We start from the raw sequence: 22285 nt of genomic DNA, 5'->3' as shown, positions 1-22285 counted from the left end.
TGATTCGGTCGTTGCCACACTTTTATCCGAGTCGATCTTCAGTTCCAAAAGTTTTAATCTCTGCTGGATTACATTGAGAAGATCCTGAAGCGTTGCCTTATTTTTGAGTATTTTTTGGAGCATTCCTGGCTCCATTAACTTAATCTCGTCGTTGAAGTCAAGATCTAAGAGTCGTTTTTTACTGCTAATTTGGGTGCCAAAGATTCAGACATGACCAAGGACTCGATTTTGTAAGCTCTTTAAAAAGTAAATAGTGTGCTAATAGTGATCCGAGTTTTTCTTATAGAAGGTATGCGTATCGCTAAAACTATCCTCATCATTGAAGCATAATATTTGCAAGGAAATTATTAAAGTACACCTCATTTTTGCTTTTTAATGAAACTATGAATAATTTGTATTATATAGAACTTGATTTACCATTTTTTGCCGTTTATGCCAATATTTTCTATTTTTTCTCCGACATTTCCAAGTTTATTATTATGGCATAGCATATTTTTTGTGATTTCAGCACCGTTTTAATATTGTTGTTTTATTCATTTCATTTGTTATTCATGGTTTCGTTGAGAAGTCTTCTTTTTCTCCGGGAAACTATACATGTTCCACTGCTTCTTCAAATTAGGTCCTCTGTTCTTATTTTTAATTTACATAATGTGCTCAGGATATAATGTTGTCTATGTCGCAAGATTAGGATCTGTCCAGTCATGACATAAAATATGCAGGTTCTATTACCATAGGGTAAGGATGCAAAGGGCAAATTTGGCAAAATGAAGTTTGAAATATTAAAAGTAAAATTATTAATAGTTTACTTATGTTAAATTGAATACGTCCAAACTTTGGCCTCCAAGTCAAGTTAATTCCTCTTTCATGATTGCAGCAATAGTTGTAGCCTAGTAAAAAGTGAACCGCAGCCCATGGTAATCTAAAATTGAGAAATGCCCCTTGAAACCCATCAAAATTTGGTGGGTCATCAAAATAAAAAGTCCAGAGTTGAAATCACTTGTAAAAAACCATTGGTTGGATATTTCTAGCTGCCATCTTGAATAACAAAGGAAATAGCTTTTTATATGTGTAGCAGGTTATATGTATCCTGTTTTCTTTTTCTCCCCACCAGGGCTTCCTCTAAGGCAACGTGCTTTTAATGCGTGTCTGGTATGTCTTATAAGGTACTCATTGGTGTGTATGCTCTGCTAGGTAGTTATCCCAATTATTGCGATCTACCTTTTTTCAGTCTTCTCTATTTGTTTCCATCTTTCGATCCAAGTTTTTCATTACAAGGAAGCCTTTCTGCCATTTTTAGGGCGAAGTTGGGTTTTGGGCCTAACAGTAATCAAAAAATAGGCACTTACCTGTTATGGTGCCTACACCAAAGACGTGAAATTAGGTTAATCCTAATAAAATATACCAAAATATGTTCAACTATACATGAATGTCAAATATATAAATATTCAACTTTCGCGAAGATCAGCCTGTCTTTCTAATGTGTACACTCCTGAAATACAAGAAAGACTCTGTACTTAGTGTGAAGGTGTCAAGATACAATACCATCTACATATTTAATGTAAATCCAAAGTTCTTATTAAAGGTAGAATCAGGCCAGACCAAATTATCTTATAAAGGGATCGAAATTCTCTCGGAGCTAGTCTGTCTGCTATATAAACTATGGTGTTTTTTGGCCACATTGTTGAAAAATCTTTAAAAGTTTGACCGTTAAAAGAGAAATGCTCCTAAGTTTTGCGATCGTCAATCTTAGAGTAAGCAACCTTGCTCCAGAAAACAAATTGTCCAAAGTGCTATTCAGATAGTTAAAGATCAGTCTTAGTATCTGATGGAACAATCTTTCATTAATTTTGAAGGAGGAAATTTGGTCAATCCGATTAATCCAGACGCCAGTATTCACCATCAAGATTTTTTGGAATCCAGATAGTCGCTGGGAAGCAACGGAGTGTACAGGTGTGGTCTACAAATTTGCATTTCTGCTGGTTACCCGAGAAGTTAAAGATGTTTTGACAATTGAGAAATCGTTCTGACGGAAATCCTTTAAATTAGAGGCTTTAGTACCTAACTAGGGTCTGGTCTAAAAGGTTTACAAAAACTAATTTAGCAATCTTCACTATTAATTCTTATGTTCTAGCCTTGCCATATTTACCATCATCATCTATCTACAAAAAGTGACATGTTTGTGGACATGTCTTACGACCGCAATCCAGTTCAGCACTTCTAAACCGCACTCGTTGTTCCCTAAAAGCTGCCGGAAAAATGCGTCTTTATTCCTATAAAAATAATTTTTTTCAGTTTTTGCTATTAGAAGAAATTTTTAATAATGTTTTTAACTAATCATGTATTAACGCTTCAACAAGTTCAAAATCAGAGGTGTTAAGATTGGATTCTAAAATGCTCATATCTAGCTAGATTAGAATTCCAGTAAAAATTACAGGGATTTGATAGCAAAAATAAAAATTATACTAGAAAACCATTAAGTATCTAGAAAAAAGATCCATCTTAATGCACAAAACACTTGACTTCTCGAAGTTTAGCAGGTTGGACAGAAATGTTGACGTCAATTAAGATCCCAGTCGAAAAGATGAAACCAATGGAAGGCTTCTCCAATAGCTTAAACATAAACATACCATATCTCGAGACTTTCAACGTAGGACGACTTTAAATGGCAATCGTGCCGCAGTCGATCCGCTCTCCGCCCTGTCATAACATTTTTCTTTTAATAAGGTGTCAGTTATGTGGAAATTATGTACTGAGAGGTGTGAGGAATAAATAATTATTATGATGTAGAAGTTATATTATATCTTTCTATATCAAGAAATTCGAAATCAAGTTTGATTAAAGCCACGACACATTGAGGAGGTAATTGAAATAGGACACTTACTGACTTTTATCTTAATTTATGAGTCATTTTTTCTCTTATTAGTCTTTTTGTCTTTGAGTTTGAATAGTGTGTTTTCGCACATTTCAGTGTGGACTAAGTAAAACTGGCTTTTAAAAGACTGATTTTGTAATAAGTAGTAAACTATTTTTTTTTCATTTGTCGCCTTTTTTTTAGGAAACCTCGTTATTGTTAAAGTTAAGGATTGATCAATTACTTTGAAGCCAAAACTTCAGAATATATAAAACGGTAGTATCAATTTGTCTTTTTGAATGGCTCAATTGTGGATCAAATTGCTATAACACTTTCCCATTGGGGTATCCAACCTGTTCTAAAACTATTTCAATTAAAAAGAAAACGAAGCTTCATGCTATTCAGATTTCTTTAATTTTTTTTTGTACTGACGTTGACTTGCGTGTTTTTCCGATTAAGTTACAAATCAGGATTTTTAGCTGATTTTGTTTTCTAGAACCCCGACATCGTCCTTGTCCACTACCTTAACGTTCCATATCCTGATGATAGTAAGCTTGTTGTAGTGTCGAGTGTGGCGCTCTGGGGTGAACACAAGGAATGGACGAAAGAAGAACTAATCATGCAGCTGAAGCCTATGTGTAAGTGTCACATTTCCTTCCCTTTTTTTTGTTTATTACATGCAGAAACAAAATGAAAATAAATTGCAAGTTTTAAAGCAAAAAAAAAATTACTGATCATATAGTAATTGCAGTAGGCTGTCTTACTGTATCTGTATGACAAAATCCAATGTTCGGGAATGCCTTGTATTTTTTGGATCCATGATTGTTTAATCATAACGAAACAACATGTCCCTCATACTAATATATATTTAAAGAAATATTACCAGTCATTTTATTTGAACCAATATTGCCGATACAAGTTGCATAAACTGCAAAGCAATAACTTAGTCCCTTATAAGTTTATATTCGCTCCTTACGTCTATCAGAAAAAACGTTTTTTAAAATATAATCTCGTTTATAGGTTTAAATATATATATATATATATATATATATATATATATATATATATATATATATATATATATATATATATATATATATATATATATATATATATATATTTATATATATAACTTACTAAAGAAATCGCTTGAGGTTCTGTTAAAGTTGGGCATTATTTCATACTTCAGTTTTTTCATACTTCGTATCCTTCTTGAGCTTTCCGTACAAAATTCTGGAATTTTGTCAAACACAGAATCCAAGGAGTATATTATTCTTGGTATCTTTGGAAAGTTGAAGATAAAAACACCTTTTTTTCATTAAATATTGTCCTATAAATAAATAAATATATATATATATATATATATATATATATATATATATATATATATATATATATATATATATATATATATATATATATATATATATAAACTGTATCTTACCATAAAAATTTTTTTTGAGGTGATAAAACTAAAGAAGCCGCTTTAGGTTTTGTTAAAGTAGGGCATTATTTCATACTTCAGTTTTTTCATACTTCGTATCCCTCTAGAGCTTTCCATACAAAATTCTGGAATTTTGTCAAACACAGAATCCAAGGAGTATATTATTCTCGGTATCTTTGGAAAGTTGAAGATAAAAACACCTTTTTTTTTCATGAAATATTGTCCTATAAATAAATAAATATTTTTATTGCCCATTATAAATAGACATGGAATGTCACTCAATGGAGCATGAAAAGATAACAAAAAGGAAAAAGCATATACAAATGAGACACTAAGTTAACCGAAAACAATTAAAACAGAAAATAAATAAACAATATATTCAAAGGTGCTGACTAATAGCTTGAAAAGACTATGCTTATCAAATAATGAAGCAAACCGCCACTTCATCTCATTACAATCATTAAAGGGTCGCACAAATTATACTTGGCTAAAATTCTAGTGTTACGTGTCTAAGGTGGTAAACCCAAAATATACTTCGCATAGTAAAGAAGAGGGATCTAATGTGCTTCTTATCCCTATTTATAAAAAAAAATCCAAAAAGGCGAAAGTACACACGCATTATATAAACGCGAGCAAATGCTGCGGCTATAACGTGCTCTACAAAATATTAAAATACCATAAGCCTTTCGATCCTTTTCAGCAAAATTGTCAATCAGGCCGCCACGGGTTGTCTTCATGTTAGGGCGAATAGGGAAGCCCAAGATAAGTCAATGATTTGGAAAAAGAAAAGGCCCATTTTAGCATAGCAAGCATTTAAGATGTAAAAATTTCCCTCAATTGGAGGCACAGAGCGGCTCAAGTTTAACACATCATCAGCATAAATTCAATGCTGAAACATCAAGTCCCCGATAAATACAACTAGTAATCGTATGCGACTTCGCCTCAAGGACACTATTATTATAAAGTGGAGGAGAGGTACTAGCGCCTTGTTTAATCCTTTTTCGCAGAGGAATCAAACTCTCAGACAAAACAAAACCACCATCAACAGGTACCTTAATTTTAACACGGAGCTCTCAACACATACTTCTAAAACACGTTACAATGGAGTGATCAAGACCTCGAGCCAAAAGTAGCAAATTCGATTGTAGGCCTATACCAGAGTAGAAAGCTCGACGCACATCATGAATACCAAAAACTAGAGGCTTTCCAAGCTCCCTCAATTCGATTAAAAGATTTGCAATAAGGCTATGGATATGATCTCTGATTACACCCTTTTTAAATCTGAACTGTGAATCTGGGGAATAACAACATAGATTTACATCATTAATCACAAGCAACTCTGTTAATTCACATAAGACAGAAGATACGGTAATTGGATGATATGAACCACAAACAGAGGGATCTTTACTCTTTTTAAAAACAGGTGTCAAAATACCAGTACAAAAGGAATCAGGAACCAGACCCGAAGTAAAAATAATCTGATGTATAATTTCAAAATGTGCCAAAAGATTAATACTCGCATGCTTTAAATGCATACTACATAAACCATCGACACAACGACAATGCTTTTTCTTGAGCTGTAAAATCGAAGAACATATTTTAAGCATTGACATTACAAAACCGATATCATGTGAAGTAGATAGAATCGCATCCAACTCTTGTACATATAGAATTTCCAGATTTTGTATTGGACAGAGAAAAATCAGTTGAGAAATCTGATACCCATTCAGATTCACTGAGAAGATCACAAGTAACCATGTCACTTTTAGTTGCACCTTTTGATTTTACAAATTTCCCCGCGGCAGTAAGGTCAATACCAACTGACTGGCTAAACTTCTCTACTATATCAGACTTTTTTGAAGCAACTTAATGAGCTTGCGCTTTGTAAACAGTCATAGCCTACATCGTTGACTGCATAAAATCTAGGTCAGCCAGACTCACTCCAAAGGTTATGCCAGAATTTGGACCTATTATACGCTACAGATAGTGCACTATTTTCAGACGATTTAGGAATTTCAGTGCTAACTAGGTCCTTACGAGAAGGAACTGCCGAAAATTCAGCACAACGCCGTGTATGAGTGATTTCTGCACAATAAATGTTCAATAGAATTTGTTTTCCACTCACCGGTAGGACTGATTTCCGAATGAGAAGTTCATTGGGAACTTTGATCTTCGTAAGACTATCATCTAAGACAAATCGGTAAGTAGACTCATCGATATCATTCCAAGTATTCTTAACATTCCATTTTTTAGGTGGTGACTTAGAGACAATACCATTTAATTCAATACTGTTCAAAACAGGAAAATGATCAGATGCGCAGACGCCGAAATCAATATGAGACAGCCCCTTTGGCTTGATATCACTGGTGTATAAAATAAAGTCGAGTTTTGAAGTGGAGCCTGAAGTATGGACGTATGTAAAAGGTGAATTGTTTTGGGTAACGTGTAAATCACTGCAAGCGGCTAGAAATATCTGGGACCATGGAGAACCAGAGTTAGAGAGATCACAGTTAAAGTCACCCATCAAAACGCAGCCTAGACCTCTCGAAACACATCCGGTAACAGCATTAGAAAGTTTTAAACTAGCTGTAACAAACTCTTCTTCGGAAACGCTACCTCTGTAATTAGTCCGCATATAAACTGAAATGACAAAATAGTATCTATTTTCACTGTAACGAAAAAATCAGTCATCTTGTATAGGAATGGATTTAGTCTAATGCTTACAAGAACTATTACTCCACCAGAAGGTCTTCCCCTTCCAGAGTGGATTCCAAAAACATTACTTCCCTAAATTTTCAGAAGCCTAAGCGATTCTGCTGATAGAAAGTGGTCTTGAATGGAAAGGATATCACTATAACACATGAAAGTCTCTAATTTGGGCATTTTTTCAATGGCACCACCGTTAAGGCTCCAAGATACTAGATGGAGAGGGAAATAGTTCATTTCAGTAGTAGCTTCTGTGCTTCAGGACATTTAAGACTGTAGCATGGCTGATTTGGAGACCCACAGAGGGCACATTTCCTAGTATTCTGGAAAAGGACGGTTTTGGTACTTATGTGAGCACCAGCACATGTGGAGTATCTCGCAGGGTTAGTGCATGACTTAGCTGCATGACCAAAAGGATGGCATTTAAAGCAGCGCATAAAAAGGAACTTGTACTCCAACAATGACAATTTTTCACAACCAAAACAGGGAGGTGACTGAATTTCCCTCAATATGCTCTCCCTTGACTGAAACTGTAACTTAAATGAGTGGGTTGCTCCCAAGGGGGGCGCTGCTAGACAACCTGTAACCATATTACGGACCTCTTCTTTGGTAGCCTCGAGAGGGACGTGGTGTACAACCACAAAGAATGAAGGGCATTTGACAGAGGCTTCGACAGGTTGATCATTATTTATTATTTCAACAACAAGTGAGTTTGCAGTTTGCTTATCATTAACCACTACTTTCCAATCTTTCTTACGGGACTTTAGTTTAAGTATACTAGACACGTAGCTACCACAGATGCTATAAAAAAACTTTGCGGGCTGAAAAGTTCTGCAATTTCTTAGGAGGATTTTTCAGGATAACCGCGTAAGAAGGCCTCGTAGTCTGGGAGCTAAGAAAAGGAACTTCCCATTCAACAATGATGGGAGTTAAGCGGAGATCAGGATATTTACCTTTACCGGAGATCGGATATTTACCTTTCTAGATAGAGACGCTGTTATTTCTCCAGGGATCATTGGAACGTCATTTGGTGGAAAGGTGACAAAGTGGAAGAGCTGTGTCTTTTATATCACTTGGCTTGCAAACTTTCAGTAAGTCCAATACGTTGTCTTGCTGCTTTGTGCTGGGATTGGAAGTTCCAGTGACTGCCCACAATATTTTTCTTTGCATCAGTAATTGCAGTGTCGTCGAAAAATTCTGACGCTATTTTAATATATCATCACAGCGGTTTCCAGCTCTATACGCAGTGAAACAGAAGTTCAATAGGGCGTTTAATATTCGGGGGTAATGTCTATATTAGTCAGGGTTAAAATAAGTTCATCACGCTAGTCAAAAGAAACTCCAGTAATCAAGTCAGGCTCAGAGCCAAGTTCGTTATTGCTAGCAGGTATATATTATTTAAGGTCACTGAGTTAATAAGTAAAAATAAGTCAGGGTTATATTTCAATGTTGCGAAATGATAAATTAGTTCACTTTTGAAAACCTCACTGATTTAATAATGTTCATGAGATATCCGGTTTAAAGATGTTTGCACTTTGAACTCTGAAATGAAATTGTATATGAAATATATTGAGATTTTAGAAAAGTTAAGGACTTCGATCGAATTTCAGATGCGCAGTTAATATAATTTAAAATTATAAAAAAAACATATATATATATAAAAAAATATATATATAAAAAAATATTTAAAAAAGGCTTACATTGCTATTGTAATTTTTTGGGAAAATGTGAATCCTCTCAAGAGGCATACACCCAGAAAACCATGGGTAAATGCATCGATTTTGAGGTCTATTAATGAGAAAAATCGTTTATATAAAATCAAAATGAAGTATCCCACTGAAATAAATATAATACGTTTTAAATACTATAAGAATCTGTTAGTAAGGATTCTTAGAGAAAATGAAAGATTTAATTAAGATTTAATTAAGGATAAAATTTGAAAAAAAAAGTTATCACATCCTGAGGTATAAATTAATACAAATGGTGCAGAAGCTAGAGAACCGCAAGATGTTGCTTATATGCTTAGTGATTATTTAGCTGGTATTGGTCAATCAATTGTTTCAGCAGGAATAGATTTGTCCCCTTGCAGGTCGCATAAACAATATTCCCCCCCCCCCCAACGAATATACGGGCATATTTCTGGCCCCTGTTAGTTTTGCAGAATTTCAAAAGATTGAAATTCTTTCAATTTCTGGCCACAGTTAGTGGGGCATGATGAACTATCAACAAATTTGTTAAAGAGTTTTCCCGGAGTTATTTCTGAACCACTTATCCACATTTTCAATTTGAGTATCAATTCAGGTATATTTCGTAGTAGATGGAAAGTTGCCCGAGTAATTCTGTTGTATAAACATGGTGATAAATCTGATTTAAGTAATTATCGTTTAATTGCAATTTTATCACCATTATCTAAAGTGTTTGAAACAAATTTAAAAGAAAGGATTTCTAGCTATTTGGATAAAATAAATTTCTTTACCAAATATCAATTTGGATTTAGGGCAAACCGTTCGACAGAACACGCAGTTACATCTCTTTTATTTGAAATAAATCATTGTTTAGATGATGATTTCCATGTGGCTACTGTTTTCTATGATGCAAAAAAAAAGTATTTGACACTTTAAATCATGAAATTCTTCTTGACAAAATGATAAACCCCGGCATAAGAGGGAAAGGATTACAAATTATTAAATCATATCTATGCGGACGCAAGATCGCAGTAGATGTGGGCGAAAAAATGACTAATTTAAAATGTCTTATTGATATTGGTGCCCCCCAAGGCTCAGTATTAGGTCCACTTTTATTTTTGATTTATTTTTATGGTCTTCCACGAGGTTTGCAAAACAATATTAGCCATGCAATTCTATTTGCAAATGATACAGCTATAACAGAAAAGCTAGGATTCATCGATATTGATCGAAAATTTGACTATAAGTGTCACCTCAGTTAATCGATGATTCATTTCCAATAATTTAGTACCGAATTTTGCAAAAACTGAATTTATGGCTTTTGGTCATTCAAGATGGGCCACTTGAGACATTTCTTGTCAAGAGCTTCAGGTTGGGATAAAAAAGAATACTTAGGGTCCAATCATATAATTATTTAGGAGTGTTTCTTGATACCATTTTGTCATTTCATGATCGTATTGAGCATTTAAGATTAAAACTTGCTCAGAATATTGGGTCGATGTATCGTGTGAAGAATATTTTTCCATTTACTATATTACAAATAATTTACCACTCTCTAATTGCTTCTTATTTGAATTACTGCTCAGTTGTATATCTTAATACCTTTTAGAAGCATATAAAACCCTTACAGGTATTATAAAATAGGACAATAAGAATACTTCGAAATTTTTTACATCGACCTTCAAATTTAAAAGATACACGAGTTTAAATACTTGCATATGGCATTGTCAAATCCAAAATTCTAAAAATTATTTCTATGATAAATCTCTGTTGATTTTACTTCTGTTAATATACCAAATTCCTTTTGTAAGTTCTTAAATGTCAAGGTTTTAGATTAGGTATCACATACCCTTCATTGCAAAAAATTATAAGCTGAATGACGAAATTCTGTTTGATTCATCCCAAAAATCTCAGCTAAATTTAAAAAAGCATATATTAAAGATTGTTGGCTAAATTTTGATCATTCACCATTAATGATGGAAAATTAAATTATTTGATCTTCTTCTTTGTGCGTTTTGTTTTTGTGTCCCTATGTTTGGGATGGCCTCCCACGCCCCTCCTGCCCAATATTTATTTGTTTACTTATCCTTGTTACTTCTCTTTTTTCTATTTTGTCTGTTTTTTGCCGTGTTAAATTTTGAAATTATTATTGTGATAGATGTTGATGCTTTTTCTATGTTTTTGCACTGTTCCAGCCTTACGAGCTCTGCTCTCTGTTGGGACATAATATTGCTTTTGTATTTTTTAAGTTGAATAAAGAAAAAGTTGAAGCTGAAGTTGAAGTCTCAAAAGAGAGTATACTTTCGCTATTGTTGCTTCTTACACGTTATTGTGGACTTCAACATTTTAGGAGAAATAAAATCATTAAAAAAAAACGTAACAAAAATAGAAAGAACTGAAGTGAGCAGAAATGACAAGATTCAATTATTGTAAGCTACAGCTTAGGCCCTAATTTGTGAGCTAAAGTCCAAAGAGGATGTAAAGCTTTCTGATCTTTTGGGCTATTAAATCAATTTAAATTTTTATTCTACTTGAGTGTGTGGGTGTGTTGAACCAGAGATAAAGAAGAGAAGACAATTGCGAGCGCTTAAAGTAAATGCATTTTCGAGGTGTCTCAGGACCTTTTGAAACTCGTATAATTTTTTTTTTGTAGTAACTTTTACTATTGAGATTAATCGTAATAATATTTACTACTTTTGTATTAACTTCAACCGTCATTTTTTTCTCACAAGACATTATTTTTAATTTTCGGTTACTATTGGCTGTGGTTTGCTCTTTACTAGGCTGCTAGAGGTCCTGACAGGGGTAGAACTATTGGTCTTCGACCATGTAGGTTTGCATGGTACCCTTTTCATGCTTCGCAGTATGTCTGCCCCGGAAATCCAACCAAAAATTGTATGTTGTAGTCGAGCTATTTCTTGTCAATTTAAATGCTGATGACTCTTCACTAAGTCTTTCACTATACTGACAATTGACAATTGAAGACCAGTGGTGGTTCTGGCCTCCCTTTTTCTCCGGGACAAAAACTTGCCCTTTTCTGCCCTCCTGTCCTTTCTCTAGTAAAATTTTCAGGCCAAATTTTTGCAAAATTTCCATTTATTAACAAAATGATTTTCAATTTGTTAATTAATTAATAATTGTTTTTTTAATATTTTTATTTGTTATTCGTATTTTTTAATCACTGTTGTTTATTTGAATCGAACTATTTTAATTAGTATTAATTATTTTTTTTATTTTGAATTATTTTCATTTCATTAATTAACTAAAAATTTAGAAATTATTTTCATTTATTAATTGTGCCCTCTACTTTATTTTGATAAAATTGAAATTTCAAAGATTACAAAATTATTATAACCGTTAGATTATTTGTTTGAAATTTTGCGCCCTTAAAATTTTTGCGCATGGGGCAAGTCCCCCATCTGCCCCTCCCCTAAAACCGCCTCTGTTTAAGACGTAACTACAGTTCGACACGGCCTGTTGGAGTTCGTATGAATACTTGCGGAATTATTCTAGAATGCCATAATTTGGGGTGCCAAAATAAACTGTTTATTTAAGTAGGATCAGTATTGGCTGATTCGATAAGTAATGCAACTCTCTCTCTCTCTCCTATTTTTTTTTTTGTTGTTTCACATCCCTAGATTTTGTATAACACTTATTTGAGTATCTTCATTGAAAAATAATGGAAACAAATAAAATTGCCCACCCGCCTTTTAGATTTTGGAAAATAAGTTTTGAAGTCGTTTTATAATTATTGAAGTCATTTTTGAAATTTAAAGAAGGAGTCTGAAACCAATTGGAATTGACGTCAGTCGAAATAAAAAGTAAACCGTTGAAATCCCCGATCTTGAAAACCAGGGTCATATCAAGGATTTTGTTCGTGGGTGATTGAAAATGTCCTTCTGGTATTTTCGTTGAAAAAAAAATTCCCCTGCTCTAAATTTTTAATAATTCATCTGAAGTTCTTCAAGTTGTTAACCCACTGAATACTTATTGACCTCTTGGAATAATAACCACTATTAACTTTAGTTGCTTAGAAAACTGCCTAGTCCTTTCCTTTAATGGACAGTAATAAAAATATAATTATTTTTATTGCCCACTCATAACGGCTTTTACTTGTTTTTGTCTTTATTTCTTTTATTTGTTTTTTCTTTACTTCTATCTACTCACACCTCCTTTTTCTAGTGCTTGAAAATATCCTAGGTTATCCCGAGTTATGAACTTTCATGGTTCTTAACTTTAAAATAATAATATCATTTCCCTCTTTGGCAATCCAGTTGAAACTTGCTACGATTAACTTTTTTCTCTTTCTCTTTAACTTTAGTTTTCAATGAAGAAGAACCAAGTCGAGGCAGCGAGCTGGAAGTTTCGGTAAGGCATTTTTTAGACATTTTAATGCTTTTCGTTCTTTTATATCTTCATAAAAAGGAAAGTTTAATTTAGTTGCCGGAACGGTTGCTAACTGGGGATGGCTTTGTTATAAATCCTACTGGTTTGAAGGTAAGTGGTGCTTTGGAAAGTGAATTAGACGGATGAATATTGGACGGCATATTTGACAGACTTAATTGATAACCTTTTACATTTAAGACTTCATCCGATGACAGGACAACAAAACTAAGTGCAATAGTATACAAACAGCATGTATATAATTACCGTATCCATATTCATCGATTGCTGTTTATTGCCTTTTCTTATCATAGGAATTGGAATGGAAAAAAAGTTTAATTTAGTTGTCGGAATGGTTGCTAACTGGGGATGGCTTCGTTATAAATCCTACTGGTTTGAAGGTAAGCGGTGCTTTAGGAAAGTAAATTGGACGGATGAATATTAGAAGGCATATTTGACAGACTTAATTTATAACCTTTTATATTTAAGACTTCATCTGATGACAAGACAACAAAACTAAGTGCAATAGTATACAAACAGCATGTATATATAATTACCGTATCCATATTCATCGATTGCTGTTTATTGCCTTTTCTTATCATAGGAATTGGAATTGAAAAAAAGTTTAATTTAGTTGCCGGAACGGTTGCTAACTGGAGATGGTTTCGTTGTAAATCCTACTGGTTTGAAGGTAAGCGGTGCTTTAGGAAAGTAAATTGGACGGATGAATATTAGAAGGCATATTTGACAGACTTAATTTATAACCTTTTATATTTAAGACTTCATCTGATGACAAGACAACAAAACTAAGTGCAATAGTATACAAACAGCATGTATATATAATTACCGTATCCATATTCATCGATTGCTGTTTATTGCCTTTTCTTATCATAGGAATTGGAATTGAAAAAAAGTTTAATTTAGTTGCCGGAACGGTTGCTGACTGGGGATGGTTTCGTTATAAATCCTACTGGTTTGAAGGTAAGCGGTGCTTTAGGAAAGTAAATTGGACGGATGAATATTGGAAGGCATATTTGACAGACTTAATTGATAACCTTTTATATTTAAGACTTCATCTGATGACAAGACAACAAAACTAAGTGCAATAGTATACAAACAGCATGTATATATAATTACCGTATCCATATTCATCGATTGCTGTTTATTGCCTTTTCTTATCATAGGAATTGGAATTGAAAAAAATTTAATTTAGTTGCCGGAACGGTTGCTAACTGGGGATGGTTTCGTTATAAATCCTACTGGTTTGAAGGTAAGCGGTGCTTTAGGAAAGTAAATTGGACGGATGAATATTAGAAGGCATATTTGACAGACTTAATTGATAACCTTTTATATTTAAGACTTCATCTGATGACAAGACAACAAAACTAAGTGCAATAGTATACAAACAGCATGTATATATTTGCCGTATCCATATTCATCGATTGCTTTTTATTGTCTTTTCTTATCATAGGAATTGGAATGGAAAATAATTTACTTGCAGATTCAGTTGCTAACCATTGGTGGTTTGGTAATCAGTTCTACCGGCCTAAATGCTTCTTGTTTAGAGAACAAACACTTTAATATTAAGAAATTAATATGTATGTTCCGGCCAAAACGGGTTTAAGAGATATTTTACTCCTAATCCACGTTATAGGACAGCGTAAGTTCCTGAATTGAAGCTGGCTGATCTTAGCAGGGCAACGCAAGATTCGCAAGGATTCCCGGCAATAAACAAGTTATAAGCAATTGAAATTTTCTGGTTGTATATTAGGTATTTGAAAACAGCATTTTTTTTTAAAGTCAGTGAACGAACAGCAGAATTCATATGATTCTGCAATCGTCACCAATCGATGAAGGAGAAATGAATACCTTAAATGATAGATTTGACTCGAAACCTTTTATTTACAGATGATCCTGTTTGGATTCAGTTGACCGAGTGCTGATGAGATCTTTTTTTTATAATAGAAAATTCATTTATCGATCAAAAATATACATAAATCACAGATAATGTTTTCTACTAATTTCAAGGTTTATGTTCCTTTTGAAATTTACGGTTTTGCAATAAGCTTACAGCTGTAATTGTGTCATTGATGAATGCGAGCTTGTCAATAGATTTTCTCTCGTTTATGCTCGCCTTAGGCATTTTTTCTCCTGTGTGTATCCCAACTCAACAGAGACAAGAGGTCCTTGACTGACATTACCTTCAAATGGAAACTTCGATCCAAAGTTATGTCTTAGTGAAATTTCTAATTATTTTATTCTTGCTGCTACTTTTCAAACTGTTCGTGGAAACGAACTGCAAGTAAGGAGCGACCCGGCTCAATAGTAACCGAAACTCTAAGAACAAGAATTTTGTTACCAGTAGATACATCAAAGAAATCGATTTTTATGCTGATTCCAAATATAGAAGTTTCATCAAGTTTAGTCCTACCCATCAAAAGTTACGATGGCTGAGAAAATTTACCTTCTTTTCGAAAAAAGGGGGAAACACCCCCTAAAATTCATAGAATCTTAATGAAAATCTCAGCATTAGATTCAGCGTATCAGAGAATCCTACTGTAGAGGTTTTAAGATCTCATCTGCAAAAATGTGGAATTTTGTATTTTTTTTCCAGAAGAAAGATCAGGGATGCGTGTTTATTTGTTTTTTTTTTGTTATTTGTTTTTTTGTTGTTGTTTTTTCATAGGTGATCATATCAACCTAATTGTGCTAGAATATCGGAGAGGCCTTATTCGAATAGCTATTTTGTTCAGCATTGTCGAAATATCTAATAAGTATTTCTTTGAGGACCACTTAATCCCCCACAGTCCCTGGGGGAAGGGCCGCGAGTTATGAACTTCGCCCATTGTTTAGATATATAATAGGTTATTCCGATCGGGTTACGTGGGAGGATCTTCCCATGGAGGAATTTTTCATGGGAGAAAAGAATTTCCATGAAGGGGCGCTGGATTTCCCAGCATTATTTGAATTACAATCAGAAATTAAATTAAAAAAAGTTTTTTTCAATGAAAGTAAGGAGTAACATTAAAACTTAAAACAAACAGAAATTATTACCTATATAAGGGGTTTGTCTTCTCGTCAATACCTCCCTTTTTGCGCTAAAGTATTTTTAGTAATTTCAAAAGAGCTATTTATTCTAATTAAACGGCCTTCGTGATTTAGGGTCATTCTTAAAGAATTGAACGAAACTTGAACTTTAGCGTAGGTGTTGACGAGGGTGCGAACTCCCCTTATATTACGTATATGAGGAGGTTCCAAAGATATTGTTATGTCCACGGCTTGTGTTTGTTATTAAATATAATAAAACAAGTTTTTTTGAAAGTAAGGAATAACATTAAAACTTAAAACGGACCATAAATTATTGCGTGTATCTTTCAGAGATCTTTTCTTTTATTCGTTTCAGTCATTTGGAAATTGTTGAACTTGTGACTTTCATTTTCATAAAAATAGTTTCAACCTCTTTGGCCGTTCTGTTACTATGCCTTACAAAATTAGTTATGCAAATATCGCTAATTTAAGTTACCTGAGAGAATCTTTCCATGGAGAAACTTCTCGTGCGGAAGGGGATTTTTCATGGAGGGGGAGCTGGATTTCCCGACACTTTAAAAAACGATCAGTAATAAAATAAAAACAAGGTTTTTCAACTGAAAGTAAGAAGCAAGATTAAAACTTAAAACGAACAGAAAATATTACGTATATGAGCGTGATAGCCTCTTCTCAATAGCTCTCTCTTACGCTAAGTTTTTTTTTTAACTTTTAAAAGAGGTTATTTTTATAATTAAATAACCTTTGTGATTCAGGAGTCATTTTTAAACAACTGGAACAAAAATCAAACTTAGGTTATTATAAGGCCATATTTAGTTAAAAAAAGTAAAATAAATGTGCAAATTTTGTCTTAAAGATTCATGCACGGTGGTCGAAATTCTAAACCTGTATTAATTCAATAACGTTCAGAAATTAGATAAAAAAACAAGTTTTTTTTTTTACTGAAAGTAAGGAGAGACATTAAAACTTAAAGCGAACAGAAATAATTCCGTATATGAAAGGGGCTGTCCCCTCCTCAACGCCCCGCTCTTTACGATAAAGTATTTTATTGTTTTAAAAAGTAGAGTTGTGAGAAAGAGTCGGGGTGAGGCAGTGAGGAGGGGACATCCCATTTCATATACGGAATAATTTCTCTTCGCTTTAAGTTTTAATATTGCTGCTTACTTTCAGTTAAAAAAGCTTTTTTTTGTTTAAATAATTTGATAATATGACTATGAAGAGGACCTATGGGTTTATCTTAATGTCCTTTAGATTTAGCAAGACTGAATTGACTCGTCTTAGGTAAAGACCGGTAAAGTTTCTGGGGAATTTTGAGGCCGGTTCTCGTTTTTGTGATTTATTTGATACTTTTTTTGAGTCTGTTGAAGAGGATGTGTTTGACAATTATTCTTTTTCCCTCTTAATCAAAGATCTAAGATGATCTTTCCTCTAAATCTCTTAATGACCCCGGTCCTCTCAAGAGTTTGAGGAGAAGAAACAATTTCTGGAGGGCTTGTAAATCTGATAACCCCTCAAAGAATGCTATTTGCCTTCACAGTTTCAATTTTACAGGTATATCTATTATTCTCTGTGTCGAATGTCCCAATATCTTTTTAAGTGCTCTGCTGACTCAGGTAAAGATGTTTGAAAATTTTGGGAGGTGATATGTGCGGTCCGCAGTTCCTCCTCTCGGTGTCCTTTAGCCCCTTCTAGTCTGATTCTCAACAGTAAACTTATCGTGGGTGAGGTAAACATTCAAGAAACATTTACTTGGTATAAAGACCGCTTCTACTGCTAATTCTTCTCCGCTGCAATCAGGTCTTACCTCAGATCACCTTAGTTTTTCTAGAACGAATGACTGGATATATAAACCCCCTAGAATCATTAAGGGATTGCATAATTCCTCGTCATCTGGTTCTGATAGTATTCCTACTTAGGAAATCAAGATCATACTTCTTTACACTATTCCCCCCTTAACAAAATTAGTCAACCTTTCGTTTAATCAGGATATTTTTTCGTGAGAATAAAATCAGGATTTTTAACAAAATTAGTAAACCTTTCGTTTTAATCAGGATATTAATCAGGGGGATAAAATCAGGATTTTATTCTCCTGAAACTGCTAAGGGTTCTTGAATGATCATACTATATGGGTGGGCCTTGAAACGATCCAGCCATTTATCAGCAAATATATTTGTTGACTTGGTTTAGCCACATTTTTGAAAAGGAAACGCTCTCTCGTCTTTATAGGTTTTTAGCTTCCAAAGATCTAGTTTCATGATTCTCAATTTGATTTTCAAATAAATCATTCAACTGAACATGTTTGTTCATTTCTTTAGAGCTTTCATCATTCTCTGCTTGACTGTCTTATGGTTGCTTCTTTCATAAAGCTTTACATTTGGTACCCCGCATGACTCTTCTCTGTAAACTTTCTCATTTTGGCATAAGAGTTATTGTTTTTTTTTTTGTTTAAGTCTGAGTTTTTTTTTTGTTCTTGTTTGACAGTGGTGTCCCTCAAGGATCAAGCCTAAGGCCATTAATGTTTCGAATTTATATAGGTGACTTACTTTTCGCAGTTAGAAATGAAAATCCCTTGTGTTGTTGTCGTCAATGCTATCCTAAATTTTCCCGTGCCTATAACCATAGCTTGTGTTCTTTGGATCCTCTGTATGCTTTTGTTGATGGTAGAACCCTTTCAACTTCGGAGAGAAAGGAGATTGAGACTCGATCAAAGCTAATGGACCTCTTCACGAGGGTCTTACTTTTGTTTGATGATGATTCTCCTGCCCTAAAGGTTTTTAAAACTTGTTTTATTGTATTTGCTCGTGAATCTCAGGTTTATTCTCGACAAACTGAAATTTATCTATCCAAAGGGTCTATTAGTTGACCAAAGAATGGCCATATTCATTTATTTGGCATAGCTGCTGATGACTATTTATCTTTTAAGCTCCATGTTCATTTGATTAAAACAAAGGTAGGCAGAAACCATGGTATTCTAAGAAAAATCAAATATGTTTTTTTTTGCTGTGCTAATTCTAAGAATCCTTTTCCACTGTTTAATTCGGTTGGTTGTTTCAAATTTTCCAGTTTTGTTGATATGGACTTTTCCTTCGTTTCTTAAACCACTTTTTAACATTTCAATAAACCCATAAATTTAATCATGGGAAAACTGCAAGGACTAAGAAACTAACCGGAAGGACTGACTGAATGTATTTCAAACTGTAGGTTGCATGAAAAATGTTCAATCCCGTTTTCTGGGACCATACTGAAAGAAAAGTTGATATGGCTAGGGAATGTTCTGCGGATGAAGGATGGCAGTTTGTGAAAGATTGTTCTTTTTGGCCAACTGTTTAGGGCTAAGCGGAAAGTAGACCGTCTATGGCTGGAGTGGGACGATGTTTTAAAGAAATATTTAAGGTTAATGGGAACTTCCAGGGAGGGTGTAAAAAGGGAAGCTTTGAGTATCTAGGGATGGAGTTGGAGCGTGCGTAGCTATTTTCGCCTCAAGTGGCTTGGAGCTACGGTGAGTTGCTGTTAGTAATAGTAGTTACTTGATCTTGAAAGTCTTTTTGTTTTATCATGGGTTTCTTCTTTTTTTTTGTCACTTCCGTGGTGATCTTCCTAGGCTCCCCTTCGATTTCTTTATCGTTGTATTTGGTCAGTCGAATTATCCCCTTCGTAGCTCACAGAATATTAAAATTCCGCTTATTCCAACAATTGTATCTGATTTTAATCCTTTAATTACATGTCCTGTAATTAATACATGTAATCAACTTCTATCAACTTCCTGATTCGGCTCGAGAATGTCGTTTGCTTTGCATCTTCGGAAGACTTACAGAAAGAATTGTTGCTATGTGTAGTTTTTTTTGTCTATTATGACTTTAAGTTTTCTTTATTACTATTATTAATTGTTAGGGCTCTGATGGAGCCTATCTTGTTTTCGCTGGGTGTTCAGAGTAAATTCTTATGAATTTCTGAAATCTTCTTTTTCTCTCTTCCCCCTCTCTTTTCTTATTTTTTGTTTATGAATTAGTGTTTGAATAGCATGTGCGTCTCCTCTTCTTTATAGGCCATGGAGCCTTTTGGGGATTAATGACTGCTATTTGTCAACTTTTTAAACAATCTCCTATCTTATTGGATTCGATAGTTTCATACTTATCCATTCACTAAGTCAGAAGCATGATATTGCTTACGCCTTTTATTAGAGAATAATGTAAATTTTTCTCAAAAATTTTTTGTTTTCACAAGTTCTTAAACCTTTTCAACACTATTTTCAGTCCTTAAGAATGCACACCCAGTTTCAAAAATATAACTTGGTAGAAGTGTTGCCACTCTTGCCTGGAAGAATTTGACAAATCTGAGAGGAAACATTAAGTCACATCCTTTTTTTTCTAAATGCTCCAACCATCAACCGTCAATTTTTACTATATGAAGATAATCAATAGGAACTCCACATTCTTTTTTCATTTTTTCCTTTTTTCTCTGTCTATTACTATTTTCTTTCATTTTCGTTCAAATAAACCTACTGCTGTCGCTTGTCACTCGAATTTTATTTATTTTTTAAATTAAAACTATATATGTCGCTGTATAGGCTGACAACATTATTTGGTTGGAGCTACCAGAAGCGGAATATTTCTTTTCCCCAAAAAGCGTGGAGCTACGTCTGATTGATTGAGCGTAGGAGCGGGCTTGCATAGTACAGAAGCAAAATCCACCTTGAAGGGTCCTTTTTTATGACTCCTTCACATGTCTGTTACTAGATTAGTTTTGTTCAATTGAGGTCAGTGGCGAAGTCACAGACGTTGATCACGAAGTCACAGTTGGAGAAGGGGAAACAACAACCTAGTTCAACATGCAATGAAATGAAAAGGGCAACAGGCGTCTCACCTTTCTTACTGTATCTTGTTGTGAGAAAAGATTCTACCCCGCTTAGTAAGCCTTGTCTGTACTTGACGCCTTTTTCTTGCCATCTCTTTACGGGATGCTGTCCTAGCACCGATGAAGCGCTCAAGAACCTCGAATGCATTGATACTTCTGTTGCTTTGTGCGGCTCCGTAAATTAAGCAGTAGTTAATTATCTGAGTAGACTGCAGTTTATTGCTATTGGTAGTTTTTGGTTTCTGACAAACAAGAAACTGCTGTCAAGACAAAACTTGTTTCCAACTTGAGATTGTTGACACTAACTGCGGCGGCATGGATCAAGTCGCTACTCCCCTACCTTCATTTACTCTGCGCACCACTTGTTTTGTGTGCATCATCGTAGCAACACTTTCCGTCTTTAGCCTATTTTGAAGCTTCCTCTTAATGTTTGACAAAACTGAGAAATGCCGTTCTGATTCAGCAGACGAATGGGGGAGACAGCATTGGTGCAACATAAATCCGTAATGATCATTAATCATCGGTTTCCCCCTACCATCTTTCACCAACCGTAAATTTTTTCAGAAAATAGGTTCAAAAATGTCACTAAGTCTGTTCTAGACTCTAATTCTGACCACTACACGTCAAGGATGTCTCTTCTTCCTTCTATTTACCTATCAGAATCCCTCAACCAATTTTGAAATTGAACCATGAGTGGTATTAGCGTTCTGACTGAACCACTCAAAGCAACGGCAGGATCAATGCACTCGAGGGTCTTGAGTATTTCATCCTCACTGTCGAAACTCTTGGAGATCTCCCTGCAGAGCTCTACATAATATGGCCCGCAGTTCTTTCAGAATTGAACAAGCTCGCAGAAAGTGACTGTAACAAATGACACCCTGTTTTTGGCCTGAGGTTCAATTCGCTCAGAGGAAGAAGTACACTATGGAGTGTCTGATCTTACAGGGAGAGTTTCAAAACTTTCTGGTGTGCAGCCCTTTCTATCACACTGAGATTCACAAAGTACTACTTCAATAGCGAGGTAAATGTAGTTTTGGTGCTATTCGGAATACTGTGAACGTGAACGGCTCTTCTCTGAAACTCTAGATTGAGCACATTGATCTTCTTCAGCGTGAAAGACAGAAAATATAGAAATACTTTGCATAAGGGATCGTTCATGAAACGGTAATCGGCCTTTCCTTCTCCCGACTGGCCCTGTCAGTGTCTGCGTTGTTAGTTTTATGACCCAGGAACAGAACCAAGGCACTCCACTTGTTCTAAAATCCTGTGAACCACTGCTTGAAGAGACAACCATCGTGTTGCACTGATGGACAGCAG

General features: G+C 34.5%; 1 protein-coding gene across 5 annotated transcripts in view; it reads left to right on the top strand.

Moving 5' to 3' along the window:
- LOC136027371 (calmodulin-binding transcription activator 1-like) overlaps positions 1-22285 on the top strand; it is a 286895-nt gene that overhangs the window by 116103 nt on the left and 148507 nt on the right. For all 5 annotated transcript variants that reach the window (XM_065704557.1, XM_065704554.1, XM_065704556.1 and 2 more), the window contains exons 7-8: positions 3348-3489; positions 13008-13054. In XM_065704557.1, coding sequence (XP_065560629.1) covers positions 3348-3489; positions 13008-13054 — 189 coding nt within the window. The remainder of the gene's footprint in view (positions 1-3347; positions 3490-13007; positions 13055-22285) is intronic.

This window comes from Artemia franciscana, chromosome 5 (genome assembly GCF_032884065.1).
Source record: "Artemia franciscana chromosome 5, ASM3288406v1, whole genome shotgun sequence".
NCBI classification, from domain to species: domain Eukaryota; kingdom Metazoa; phylum Arthropoda; class Branchiopoda; order Anostraca; family Artemiidae; genus Artemia; species Artemia franciscana.
Note: the sequence above shows the minus strand (reverse complement) of the source record. Positions and strands in the feature narration are given on the sequence as shown.